This window comes from Phoenix dactylifera, chromosome 3, assembly GCF_009389715.1.
Source record: "Phoenix dactylifera cultivar Barhee BC4 chromosome 3, palm_55x_up_171113_PBpolish2nd_filt_p, whole genome shotgun sequence".
NCBI lineage: Eukaryota > Viridiplantae > Streptophyta > Magnoliopsida > Arecales > Arecaceae > Phoenix > Phoenix dactylifera.
Genome location: NC_052394.1, coordinates 11,148,358 through 11,162,168, shown reverse-complemented (window position 1 = coordinate 11,162,168; position 13,811 = coordinate 11,148,358). Strand labels below are relative to the sequence as shown.

Below are 13,811 nucleotides of genomic sequence, written 5' to 3'. Positions count from 1 at the left end.
CGAAATAATTGTTCAACACATGTAACAGCAATAGGTAGTGATTTGCTAAAAAATGAAACGAAGCACAATGATGCCCATGGCCATGGCAACAACCATTATGCTCATGTACTTACGTGATACATTGGTTTATTAAAGCAGATGGGTGGAAATGTCGGCATCAGTTAAGTGGGCAGGAATTTTTGGTTTAAAATGCCAAGTTAAAAAAGTGGCAGCTTGGTTGCTTGGTTTCTCCTCTATATGATTGTTCTATAATCTCCTTATTTCTTATCATATTTAATTTGATGTATAAATATATTTTATCCAACCTATTACTTTATCCAATCTAATCTGATGGTATGATATAAAATATAATCTCTTAAAATGTAAGATTCTTGAGCTCTTTAAACTACTTTCTGATTAAAAAAAAAATTCATAAATTCACATAAGATTAGTATTGACTCAACCAAAACATGATGGTTAGGAAAAGTGTCAATTCATGCCATTTATGACTTGAAATTGCTAATCTTATTCTTTGGTGCCCCAGAAAGAGACCAATCTATTCAAACTAAAATGTCTTAAAAATTTGAAAATGAAAAATCATATTAAAAAAAGCAAAATATTGGCATTCTATTTCTAAACATAAAAGGGTCTATATATAAGTAGTTGCTATACATAAATATATAGATTTGTTGTGATTATCAAATTTTTCCTTTACAATGGCTAATGAAGACCATCATACTCCACCCAAGAGCTAGATATTGGCATAGCATTTATTATTATTTAAATATTCGATAATATTAACCTTGGAGGGCTCCAAATATGCTGCTCTTGGCTTTGGTAGCAAAATATGATCAATGGCCTTGCTCTAAATTTTCTAAAATATTCTTAACATTAGGGTCTGGCTGCTAGGATGAAGAGAACCCAAGTAGTCAGGCTACTGCACCTCGCTTTTTAATCTAATAGTTTTTGCCAGCCAAACCAGAATCTTGGGTGGGATGAGATCCTAAATAGAAATTTCAATGAAAGACCATTGCCGCAAAATAACACCAACTTTTAAGCTTAAGAAAAGAAAAGAAAAGAGAAATTCATCCAAATTCCAAATCCAGCAGGATCAGAAGCCCTGCTCGGATGAGAAAAATGGAGACTCGTAGGCTCTAAAAATAGGAAAGATGAAAGAGAAAAAAATAAGACAAATTATGGAGGGGAATAAAGACAATTGTCAGTCAGTAAATTTTATTTTTGAATCCTAGATTTGCATATTTTGATATTTCATATCTTTTCTTTAGTTCAAATCTTCATAGTATTCATAAAAATATTCTTTTACATAGTAAATATATTTTTTAGTTGTTCTTTGTTAGCTACCCAAGGAATTATTGTTTTTCTTCCGGATCATATAATGGCCAGGTTTTATTATAACATGTAAAAAGGTGCAACAGTCGAAAAAAATAGAGATCCTTTTATCAAATCATGGGTGCAGAGAGAAAATCCAGCAACACTGTGCCTAATCCTAGGCTTGGGTCCTGCGTCAGAGGAATTTATAGAAAATAAATGCATGCTGCAACAAATCCAGCCACAGTATTATTATGCTCATAAATGGTCTTCATACATGAGTGTAGCCATGTTGAATATTTTGGTTTAAATTTTGTGATTTATCTAAAAAATTATGCTCAATAGAAAAATATTGCTTTGATAATTTGATGGGCATTCCATATTGCTTTTTAGCTGTCTATATTGCTCAAAACTTTAGTACTTGAGTAATATAGGAATTCAGCAATGATAAAATTCTATATTTTTTCACCTTAGATTGATATTGCTGGTACAATTTACCTTGCATCTAGTATTATTATTTTTTTGGCACATACTACTTGCTTTAGTTTATAAATAATGTAGGCAATTAGTTATGATAAATTTTCATATTTTTTTTAACTTCAGATTCATGTAGAATTATGCTTGGTATGGTTATCTTGCTTAAAAAATATTAAATATAGTACTAGTTATTAATTATCATGATTTTAGTCTTGACTTCTTTAAGTCATTGTTGTTCCTTTGCTTGCTTCGTCTAGACCGCACGTGAGGAAGGATGCTAAGCTTGATATATATTGTTTACCGTCTTAAGCTTTTGGATTCAATTGATTTCTCAAAATAGTAATGGAGGTTCAAATCCCCATTCAAGCCAATTGGATTTGTACATTTTCTTGAGACTTTTCTATTAGCCATAAATAATAACATGCTAAGATTTAGAATCACAATAATAGTATATTCAAGTTTGAGAGATATACCTGCGGAAGACATATTGAATACGATTCTTCAATCACCTGAAATAATAGCGGCTGAATCTTTCCTTCTTTGCTCTTCACAAAAGATAGCCGTCAATGGGGCAAGCTATCAACCATATGGAGAGAAAAGAAGGACCTAGCTTTTATATAGAAAATATAAGGGAGCCTTCCCAATAAGGCTCCAAAATTCTAATTGGATTTTCTGGCCTACATACCAAAATTACCAAAATAAATAGGACTCAATCCTATACATCCAAGGTGCACCAAAGCCCATAAAACAAAATGATCACACATCATATTGAACTTAACTATATTACCATTCCGAGCCATACGTCTAATCCGTTTTATAAAACAAAAATGCGCAATCAGGCTATATTTTGAAATTATTCTAACATTTTCTTCTTTTGATACACCACTGGTTGACTAATGCCCTGCTATCGAGATCGTGACTAGTGAGCTTGTGAGGGAGTTTGCAGTTGGGATGGAGTGGCTTGCGATGTTGTTCCTAGTTGATTATGGCGCTGCATTGTCCGAGATACTGGAAGGGTTATCAGAGGAAGGAAAAGATTTCTTGTAGAAATGCTTCATGAAAGAGCCGATGGATAGCCAAAATGCTTTTGATGATACCCTTTTGTCTCATATAAAGTTGTTGCAAGTAAGGGAGTGTGGCTTTGTTGCAACTCGATGTGCATGTAAGAGGAGGCTTGTTTGAGCCAATGGTTGGGCAGCGTGGTCTTGCAAATAGTTCTTGATGGTTGGGCAGCGGTGATGGGCCGAGATAAGGGCGAGTGGGGGAGTAGAGGATTGGTTGGACTTGAGCTCCTTAATTGTTTCATGCTTTAGATGTTGGTGTAGAATTGACCATGAATACTATTGATGACATCTTAAAATGGCAGTGGAAGGGTTTTTGGTCCATTTATTCATGTAGAGTCTTCAAGCTTCAAAGGTTTATAATTAGGATTGTCAATGGTTTGGCGTGTGAAATCATCATGGATCACCCACCGCACAGCTCGCAAAGCACTCCAAAGTATGTCATTCAACGATCAGCACAGCTCTCAAAGCAGGTAGCTGATGATCCAGCGGTTGCTTCACGTGAAGGAAAAAACCTAGAAACCTAAGTCGATGGGGCATGAATGAGAAAAACTTTGCAATACATCCAAAATTAGTGGGAATGATAAAATGGAATTTTTGTTTGAGATTGGTAATTAGTTCTAGAATATAATTGTGGATCCCTACAATTGGTGAAGTGAGTGCAGAATGATAACAAACCGATACATAAACATCCATGAATAGATCAATCACGCTGTGCTCTCTGAACCGGCCAGGTTCAACCTTGGAACCCGACCAAAGCGCTTTGACTCTTTCGCGGGAGTTCTGACCTTTCGAAAAGATTCCGAGCTGCCTCTAATCCCTTTGCCTCCCCCTCCCGACGGCCATGGCAGCAGCGGCCGACGCCTCTCCCACAAAACTTCTCTCCGAAGGTCTCCCCGTTTCCATCCCCAGACGAACGACGATCCCAATTCCAAGAAGAATCCTGAGGAGAAACCCCAACTCCAATCTACCCCTCTCTCGCCGGATTCTAGACGGACCCCGAAGAAGCCCTCGATATCGCGCAGAACCCGGCAAGTGCACGCTGCCGGCACCGCCGATGCTTCCCAGAGCCGAAGGAGGTCTCCGAGGTTCGCCACTAATTCGGATGAGGTTTACGAAGAAAGAGGACAATTTGGATATCGAGCGGAGGCGTTCTGCGAGCGTTGGTGTTGATGGGTCTGAGGATGAGAGGGGTGATGGAGGGAAGGGGAGGGGAAAGAAGAAGAGTAGAAAGAGGGAGGAGAATGTTGAAAGTTGAGATGGAGACTGGAAGAAGTGAGTTTCTGGAAGGGCTTACTTTTCGGCAAGACCATCGCCGCATTTCTGGAAGAAGGTCTCCAAAATGGTATTTTGCTAAGCCTTTAGCCAATTTCTTCTTGTGGTTTTTGCATGATCCTCTTGATGTAAGATTCTTGACATGGGAAATCCAGCTGGAATACTCATCTTTAGGATTTATTCCTGACTTGAGACTTCAAATACATGCAGATGAGTTCATTTTGTTATTGATCACTCCTAGATTGACTTGTTATTAGGTACCCAGAGCAGAAAGAGTTGATAGTTGACTACTTGACATATAGGTTTTGATTCAAGTAGTTTGCAGAATGGAAATTAAAATTTCTTCTAACTTCCCTACATCTGCAGTAAATGTCTCTTAGTAGCAGCCCTGGCATGCCAATTGTCTCCAAGAGTTTGTGCAAACTTTCTGCATGTACTTCTTTTCATGATCAGGATTACGTAGTGTGGTTACTTGAATATTTTGAAAACCAAACCAAAACATTTAGCAAATTTTTTCACAGGTCTAGCGTTTATAGATTATGCAAAATTTAGAGAGGTCTAGTAGATAAATGAGTAAATTTGGAACCTATGATGGCAATTTTGGAAGTTGTAACTCTTACAATTTTGGCAAGATTGCTGAATTGGAGGACTAGTTAAAACATTTTGCAGTTTGCTGATTAACATAGCTGACCTTGTTGAAGGTTCGTTTTTTATTTTTTTAAAAAAATGATTTTTAATGATCTGAATTCTTCATTTTAGAGGATGCTTAAAGAAGATGCTGGGATAAGAAATGGCAGGAAAAGGTGGAGGGTTGACTCATGATTGATGGCAGATTTAAAGAGGAGGTATACAGAATGAGATGGATTTGGTGAAAATTTCTAACTCTACATATTTATGAGTGGCACCATAATTCACTTGATCATGTTGAGAAAGTGTAGTAGTTGTGGTAGAGTTGTGTAAGTGATGCATGTCAACTTGATGCTGTTGCACTGAGAAAGGGCAAGGCTTTGCTAAGGCATCCATGTGGGGGATGGGAAAAAAATTCCCTAAGAAAGTGGTTATATTCCAGTGGGAAAATTATGTTTTATTTGAGGCAACCATCTGTAAACTGTAATGGGATCACAGTAGCAGTGACCATAAGTAAGGACTCCTTCCAGTGACATAATATGTGGGTGAAGAAGATAGTTCTAAAGGAGAAGAATTTTCTATTCTCTGCTTGAAGCCTTTTTGAATTTTGACACAACAGAACAAGAAACTTGAACTGAGGAGATTCAACTTTGCATGTTTAAATGAGATTGTTTTGAAAGGATTAAGAAAAAGTCTAAGAAGATTGATGTTGGCTTACTGATATAAATATGTGGGCAGGATAAAAAGAATGCTATTAGGACGTTTATTGAAAAAAAATCGAAAGAGATACTCATATCTAGAAATTATGATGGAACATTGATAAGCTAGTAGCTTTTAGACTAGCATTACAGAAGGTAATTGTAATAAAACAAATGCTTTGGTGTAGTATAAATCAAGTGGTAGGAAAGAACCGTATGCAGCTAGAGATGGATATACTAGTGCAAGGTATTCTGGATGGAGAAGAAATATAAGTGTGGTGGCTAACAGTAAAGCCATGCAAGGAGAAATAGGAGAGGAGAGGAGAGGCATATATGATGGGCAAGGATTTTGAGTTAGGTAGTAGGAACTACGTGAGAAGTTTGTCGTGGCCTAAATCTATCAATACAGAAATGACCATGACTAAGGTTAATATGCATATATCTGTGTCAAATCTCCTAAAGGGAAGAGAAACAGATGCAAATGTTGTAATGTATTACTAGGAAAGAAAGTTTGATCGCCCAAGATAGGTTTATAGTCATGTATCTGTATTCTAGAAAAAGAAAAGAAGCTATAAAATAGAAATACATTACCCAGTTATGGTCCTGGCAATCCGGGATCCTGGGAGGGGCAAACTAAGGATAGACCTAATCTTTGGCCTTTTTTTTTTCGTGTGTGTGTACTCAAAATGGCTGCTCCAGGACTCAAACCCACACCATTGCACTTATCAGCCTAAGCCTTTTACCATTGCACCAAGCAAAGACCTCTAAAAGAAGGAGCTATAAAATAATTAAGAAAAATATGTCAAAGAAATTTAAAGATACAAAATATACTGTTCTTCAAAATGGAAAAAAATAATGTTGGATCAGACAAGATTTTCTTCTAAAAGATTGCTGGTACTATCAGAATCGAATAGTAAATGAGTGAATGAGTGAATAAACTTAGTGGTGGATTGTAGAAAATCAAAAAGAAATTATGCGAAAGGTGGTCGTACTTCTAAATGAGAGAAGCCACAACAACATAGGCGCCAACAGGTATAAGAACTGCAGACTCAGAGAAAATAGTGACATTAAAATTGGAAAGTCAAAGAAGATAATGGGGTTGCAATATAACTTTTATTGGCATATTCAGGCCAAGGATTAAAACACCATGCACATATATTCATGCCAATTACTGCTAGCATGGTATGGGGCAAGATTATTAACTAGGCTGGTTGTCTTTGTTTTTCATGGTAGTCATTTGCTGTATGTAATATTGGTTAGTTGATGTCTTTATAAGTTTCTGTCTTTTAAATTCCATAGGGGCTCTCTTGGATAGAGATGATAAAGCTTGCTTGCTTCTAGAAATGGTGTCAGTAGATGATTGGTGTATTTCCATTTGGGGAAATTTAGTATCCAGTCATATTAGTGCCCGTTCTGTTTCTGAGAAAACTAAGATTTCTGTATAGTTTTCATTATTTGCAACGTCAATTATTGTGCTTGCTGGTTCATGTCAACAATTATATCACTATAGACATTCACATTTAATTGAGCCTAGAATATATTGAGTTTTCTTTGCTTGAAAAGCAGAAATGTTGTTGTGTGGTTGACTAAGCTCTTCTTCATTGAACTTATTCATCTTTTGCAATTCAAATGACAATATAACTTCCATACAGGTGGTTTTGCATTTTATTAATCATATTAATCTCTGTATAAAGCCTGCTAAAGCAAATATCCCAGTAGAAGTTGAAATATTTCTGGGACCATGTTAGGAACTTCAAATCTATGTTACTCCATTGCTTTGAGTCATCTGAATTTATTTTAGTTTTTCTTCAACGTGCATGCTAATTATTTTGCCATGTTTCTTCTGAATCAAGTGCCAAGATGTCAGCATTGCCATATAGTTATTTGAGTTGTAAGATAACATCTGATATTGTAAATTTCTACAGGTGCCACAAAAGTCTGCACGGGAATGCTTCAACAGGATCCATGCTGACCTTGCAACCCCAACTCAACCTCAACCTTGTTCAAGGGCAAATAGATCGAATTTTTCTCCTGTAGGCATTTTCACTTTGTCAGACAGTAAGTCTACAGAACTTATGAAGGCAAAAGTCAAGAGGGTTAGAAGTAGTAGACAGAAGATTCTTGTTGCACAGAAGACAGCAAGGCATTTAATAAGGAAGCACTGCCTTATAGATCGAAGCCAGGAAGCAGATCATTTCTCAAATCTTGAAACTTTGCCATACTTGCTACCTCTGGAACTTCCAGAGATTAACTCACCTGAGACCCCTGATTGCACAATGAATCCCTCCATTTTTCTCGAAAAATGCAGTGAGAGATCTTCATTAGCTCACAAGAGAATGCTCTCAAGATTCAAGACGAGGCAAGCTGATCCAAGTGCTGAAGTTCTGAAGCAGATAAAGAACCTAGCTCTGCATAAAAAGTACATTGACCACCTGCATTGTAGAGATGCAAGGAGAAGAACATGTGCCAAGACCGCAAACTCCGATGCTGATTGGTGTAACAAGACCAAAACAGAGCTGGAAATTGGAGCTCTCAAAGCTGCAAGAACTGCTCTCATCTCTGAGGCAAGAGATCACATCAGTCATTTTCAACAAATGCAGTCTAACTTGTTAAGTTTTGACACAGACGACGACAATGCTGATACTGATGATTATGTTGATGATTGTGATGAATGAATACAATGGGCAAGCAGCCATGCAAATGGCACCTCCCAGTAAAATTTCATCTATTGCTGTTGTCAACGAGAGACGAGTCATACTCATTTTTCACTAATGGAATAGGCCCCAGCGTTCTGTTATGCCCACTGCTGTTAAAGACCTGTTGAGACAGGCGTATGCCTCTGTAACTCTTAAAAGATAAATGCAAGTGCTTCCATGCCTTTTTTTTTCTATTTAAGAAGGTAATCTCTTTTGAAATGGATGGCAATTTGTTTACGTCCAGTCGGCAATTTAAACTCAATTTTTTAAATGGATGGCAATTTCTTAAAAGATCTGTAACCATATCTCCTCCCCAAAACCCCTCTCCTTCCACGCCCATCCCACATACTAAACTCTTATCCACTCTCCCCCAACTCAAATGCTCCTTTCCGTCTCGTCCTCCGATCCCCTTCTCCTCCATTCCCATCCCCACCTCTCCTCCCTCCCCAACTTCCCTTCCTCCCTTCTCGTTTCCCCTCTGATAACCCACTCCAAGCTCAAACCCAGAACCGTAAAACTCTCTATCGATGCATCGAATTCCCCCAACCCACCTTCTCCAGTACTCGAACCCACCACCACCCCCTCCCCCTCCCCTTCCTTCAGAACCAAACCCCACAAAGACATCAACATCCTCGTCACCGGCTCCACCGGCTACATCGGCAAGTTCGTCGTCCGCGAGCTCTGCCGGCGGGGCTTCAACGTGATCGCCGTCGCACGCGAGCGCAGCGGCATCCGGGGCCGCAGCGACAAGGACCAGACCCTCCAGCGGCTCGCCGGCTCCACCGTCTGCTTCTCCGATGTCACCGACCTCGACACCCTTGACCGCTCTCTCGATTCCCTCGGCCTCCCCATCGATGCCGTCGTCTGCTGCCTCGCCAGCCGCACTGGCGGCATCAAGGACTCGTGGAAGATCGACTACGGCGCCACCCGGAACAGCCTCGTCGCCGGCCGCCGGCGCGGCGCATCCCACTTCGTCCTCTTGTCCGCCATCTGCGTCCAGAAACCTCTCCTTGAGTTCCAGAGAGCGAAGCTCAAGTTTGAAGATGAGCTCGAGAAGGAGGCTGCTGATGGGACTGGATTCACCTACAGCATCGTTCGCCCGACCGCCTTCTTCAAGAGCTTGGGCGGGCAGGTGGAGACGGTGAAGGGTGGGAAGCCTTACGTGATGTTCGGCGACGGCAGGCTCTGCGCCTGCAAGCCTATCAGCGAGGAGGACCTCGCATCCTTCATTGCTGATTGTGTGATGGATGAAGATAAGGCCTGCAAAATTTTGCCTATTGGCGGACCGGGGAAGGCATTGACACCGTTGGATCAGGGGGAGATGCTGTTCAGGTTGCTCGGACAGGAGCCCAAGTTCTTGAAGGTGCCAATTGGGGTGATGGACTTTTCAATTGGGGTTCTCGATTTTCTTTCCAAAATATTTCCATCGTTGGAGGATGCGGCAGAGTTTGGGAGGATTGGAAGGTACTATGCAGCTGAGAGTATGCTGGTTTTGGACCCGGAGACGGGGCAGTACAGTGCGGAGAAGACGCCGAGCTATGGGAAGGATACATTGGACGATTTCTTTGCAAGAGTGACCAGAGAAGGGATGGCTGGTCAGGAATTGGGGGAGCAAACCATTTTTTAAGTTCTATAATGAAGAGTTAAATTAGTGAATTCCGAAAAAGGAGTGCAAAAAGAGCTCTCAAGGTATTGCTGATTTGTCCATACATAAGTTTGTTTTACTAATGATAAGCTTCTTGTACTATATTTGCTTGGGAATCAAAATACCTGCATGGATCAACAGCTTTGTGTTGTACTTTGTGGATGCCATTTCTTGAGTTAGTAAAGCTAATTGTGGTTGCTTTTTATTAAATATTCACAATGTTTGTCTATTTAGACGTTGCTTAAAGTCGTTTCATATGACTTTTTTAGTCATTTTTATTTTCTTTAAATATTAGTAATGCATATGAAGACTATACTTGTTGAATTAAGTCTTATTTACGAACCTAATGAAATTACTCTGTTAAAGCTTTTTTGGAGTACTCAGGAAGTGAATTTCCCGTTTCAGAATTTTGCATTACAGGTGCCATGCTAGTCCTGATGATGAGTTCACTTATGTGACCTGGACAAGAGCAAATTGTTCAGACTGTAATAATCAAAGATGATTTACCTTTGCATGTTCTCTCTTCAAGGCTGACCCAACAACAGGTGAACCGCACTACAATATTTCATATCCTGTTCCAGTTGATAGTACTTTCCAATAGTTGCAATTGTTCTCATAGTTCTGTATGCCATATATTGGAGCTCTTGCTCAAAACTATCGGCTACTACAGGCTTGTAATGTTGACAGAGTTAGTTCTTTTATGCTGAAGTTTGTGATAGGCAAGACCTGTATGTATCGTATGGAGATATATCTCGTTCTGTTTATTTTCTCCAAAATAAGAATAAACATTTCCCATGGCCACAAGGTACTAGTTGTAGTACTTCTCTATTTTTACATGTTAAGAACTCCTGAATAATCAACAATGGTTTTACATGTTAAAAATGGTTTTACATGTTAAAAAGTTCATATCAAGTAGACTGCGTAATGAGTTGCACAAAACTCATCCATCGTCTGCTGACCTGCCTAGAATAATCATCCTGACCTTTTGTTGCAGCATTTTACCTCCCTGACTAAAGGGAGATGCTGGTATTGATGGATGATTTAGAACAGGTAGTGTCCATCTAACTTGAATTTGGATTGATAACCCATGACAAATAATTTGTTTTCTGAATTATGTTTTAATAATGTTACTATTTGAGTGCTTAAAGTATTAATATGGTATCAAGGGCCTAGAAAATTATAAGCCTTCTAATATGAAATTAGTTGGAACTATAACCTGACAACTTCATCGATTAGACTGACCTTGTTATAAGTCACAATCTCGAAATGATCTTCAATACTAATTTTTGTAACAGCAGTAGGAATATTTATTTTAATGAAAGCAATCTTGATCACTTGACTAGTTTGGAAGATATGATTTCTGAGAGAAGGATTATGGTCTACTGTCTTGGCCTTCTCAATATCTACCATCAGTGATTACCTGGACCACTGCTTCAGTACAGCTGATTTTGAGATTCAACATTTTACTTTTCAAAATGTAGCACTCAAAAAGGAAGACACAAGAAATTTGCTAATCTGAAGGGAAACGTAAGCATGTGTTGCTTTTAGATGATTATCACCATTTAGTATTTGTACCATCAATTCTGTAATTGTAATGCAGCTAGGACAACTAAGAGTTATTACTAAGACAAAAAAAATTATATGTATATGCATCTGTCATTGTGCAAGTGTGTGTTGATCAGAAGGATCATCTATGCTAAAGCAGGGTAATAGCAGTAAAACGTCTCTTAAAAATCAGCTTTACCTAGCATGGTTGTCTAATCGCATGATATTTTTATCTTTTTAAGTGAAGAGATCGGCAAAATACAGCCAATTTCATTAAGATAATGTAGAAAAATACATGGTAAGAGAGCATGTAGAAAGAAGCATACGACAAGAAATCACTAAGAGAAAAATAACATTTAAAGCAGAGGCACTAGCTAACACAATCTCCTAATTAGATGTGTCATTATTAACCCATGTAGTTGAACTTTGGATGCTTCTAATGCTTGGGTCAAAATGATCAAGGGCAAAAGGAAAAGAAAAGGATACTTTGCTTCTATATCAAGCAGTTAGTTCACATTTGAAAGCGTAGTAACGATCTTAACATGTTAATGGCTCAACTAGGAGGAAAGAACCATAGTGAAAAAAGCCTTATCTATCTAACTAGGATTGGCTTTTTGTTCTCTATTCATGAAATGAAAAATGTAAATTATATGTGTACTTAGATGGATATTTTGAAACAAAAAATTGAACATACAAGTAGCTTATTAATATATATTCTATTTGCAGGTAAACAAATTACAATAAGAGAATCAGACAGAAAAAACATTTTAACACATCTTTCCTATCGCATGTTTATTTATCATTTATTCTCACAAATTATATTGAAACTGGAATTCCTATACTAATCATTTTGATGGTGCAATAAGTATGTTGAGACCAATATTGGTAACATGAAGATGATGAAACCCATGAGAGAGAGAGAGACTGAAACACCACTTGTCAACAAAATTTTCAAAGATATAGTGCACTTTATTCCATCCAGTATGAGAATTTCTTTCTATACCTGTGTATCCAATGGAAGCCACAGCACCAGCTGCTGAAGCGATGACCATTGCCATAAACTACATCAAGTGTTGACCAACCTTGATTAGTTTTAATTGTTGTGCTATTATATTTTTGTGATATCGTAAAGTAGATGTTTCTTCTTTTTGTCTAGTTTTGATTGTTAAAATGGTTCCTTATTCCAACAATTGTTATGTATCCTTCTGGGTTATTGATTCAACTTGATCATGTTTGATATGAGCAAAGGTATTTCAATGCAAGGATAATTCTTGTAGTTTCAACTTTCCTGTTTAATCTTTAAATATATTTTGGCAAGGAAAAGAGAACGTTCAAATTTACCGTTTGTGTCAATATGCTATGAAAACAGTTTGTTACAAATCCATGAAGAATTTAAGAAGTTAGAAAAAATTTATTGAGAAACTTGATTCGGTTTCAAGATTAATTTCTAAAAAGGAATGGAGAAGTAATTATATTTAGAGGAAACGGGGAATAGTTCTTCGAGTGTTTAACAACAAGACCAAGTTTATTAGGAAAAGAAAGGAGGAAATAAAGGGTGAAACTTAGTTCTAAACGTTTAAGAGTTTCTCCTCCATTTTGGGTAGCTCCATTTCTCTTTTTTTTAAAATAAGGAGATTGGTGGACTGCACTCAATTCCTCACCACATCCACAATTTTTTGATTCAATTAGCAAAGAAGATGTTTTAATTTAATTTAATTTTTATATTCTCTTTTTCGGAAATATGGAGCAAGTGCCACCAATTCAAACCTAGAACTGGTGAATGCTTGGAGGAGAGGGTGCCAACAAGTGAAACCACCTATTGGCCCTTTAACTATTGGATTATATTTCCTTCTTTTTGATTTCTTGGCAAACAATAGAGCTAAATTATTGACATGTCTATGTATAAGTTTTTATAGACTAGCAAAATATGGAAGGAATAGCAATTATGCACATCATTGGCAAATCAATGATAAGATCATCAGCTTCTTTAATAATTGGTAGAATTTTCATCTGTAAGGCACAAATGGATTTTAAAACTAATAACTTATAAAATTTAGTAGGGGTTAAATAATTATTTTCAATATTAATTGTTTGAGTAATCAATTCTGATTAATGAATTAAAATTACTTTTAAATCGTCATAATATTATTTTGATCATGGTTGAACATTTAAAAAAAGATCAATGGACAAATTTAATCATTAAATAAAGGAAATGAAACATGTTTTTTAATGCATTGTGTTATATATCGCAGTATCATGGAGGATAAAGTTAAGATGGAAAGACTTTCTAGTATATTGTAAACTCAACGCCTTACAATCTCCAAATGCTAGTGTAACTCAATATTAGAATGGCTAGAGCTTTGCACATGCTCGACACATGAAAAAAGATGCCAGTCATGGAGTCTTGTTGGACTCTCGTTACCGAAGTTTTCTTGATTTGGGAATTTTATTTTTCTGTGACATTAAGGTTATTAAGGAA

The 13,811-nt window shown here is 37.6% G+C and overlaps 2 protein-coding genes across 3 annotated transcripts; both read left to right on the top strand.

Moving 5' to 3' along the window:
- The first annotated feature begins 3,644 nt into the window (after nucleotides 1-3,644).
- Nucleotides 3,645-8,345, top strand: LOC120110234. Its single transcript, XM_039124625.1, has 2 exons — nucleotides 3,645-4,191; nucleotides 7,372-8,345. The coding sequence occupies exons 1-2, from the start codon at nucleotides 4,189-4,191 to the stop codon at nucleotides 8,119-8,121; spliced, it is 753 nt and encodes a 250-aa protein (XP_038980553.1). The 5' UTR covers nucleotides 3,645-4,188; the 3' UTR covers nucleotides 8,122-8,345.
- Nucleotides 8,346-8,447: 102 nt separating this feature from the next.
- LOC103723232 (divinyl chlorophyllide a 8-vinyl-reductase, chloroplastic) lies at nucleotides 8,448-10,591 on the top strand. 2 transcript variants are annotated; one of them, XM_008814085.3, is made up of 2 exons: nucleotides 8,448-9,831; nucleotides 10,208-10,591. In XM_008814085.3, the coding sequence occupies exon 1, from the start codon at nucleotides 8,522-8,524 to the stop codon at nucleotides 9,767-9,769; it is 1,248 nt and encodes a 415-aa protein (XP_008812307.2). In that variant the 5' UTR covers nucleotides 8,448-8,521; the 3' UTR covers nucleotides 9,770-9,831; nucleotides 10,208-10,591. The 2 variants fall into 2 exon arrangements, with proteins under 2 accessions (XP_008812307.2, XP_008812306.2); XM_008814084.3 differs by having other exon boundaries at nucleotides 8,450-9,831; nucleotides 10,193-10,591.
- Nucleotides 10,592-13,811: the final 3,220 nt, after the last annotated feature.

Coding starts and splice junctions, on each gene's coding strand:
- LOC103723232 (XM_008814085.3), top strand. CDS start 8,522: ATGCTCCTTTCCGTCTCGTCCTCCGATCCCCTTCTCCTCCATTCCCAT.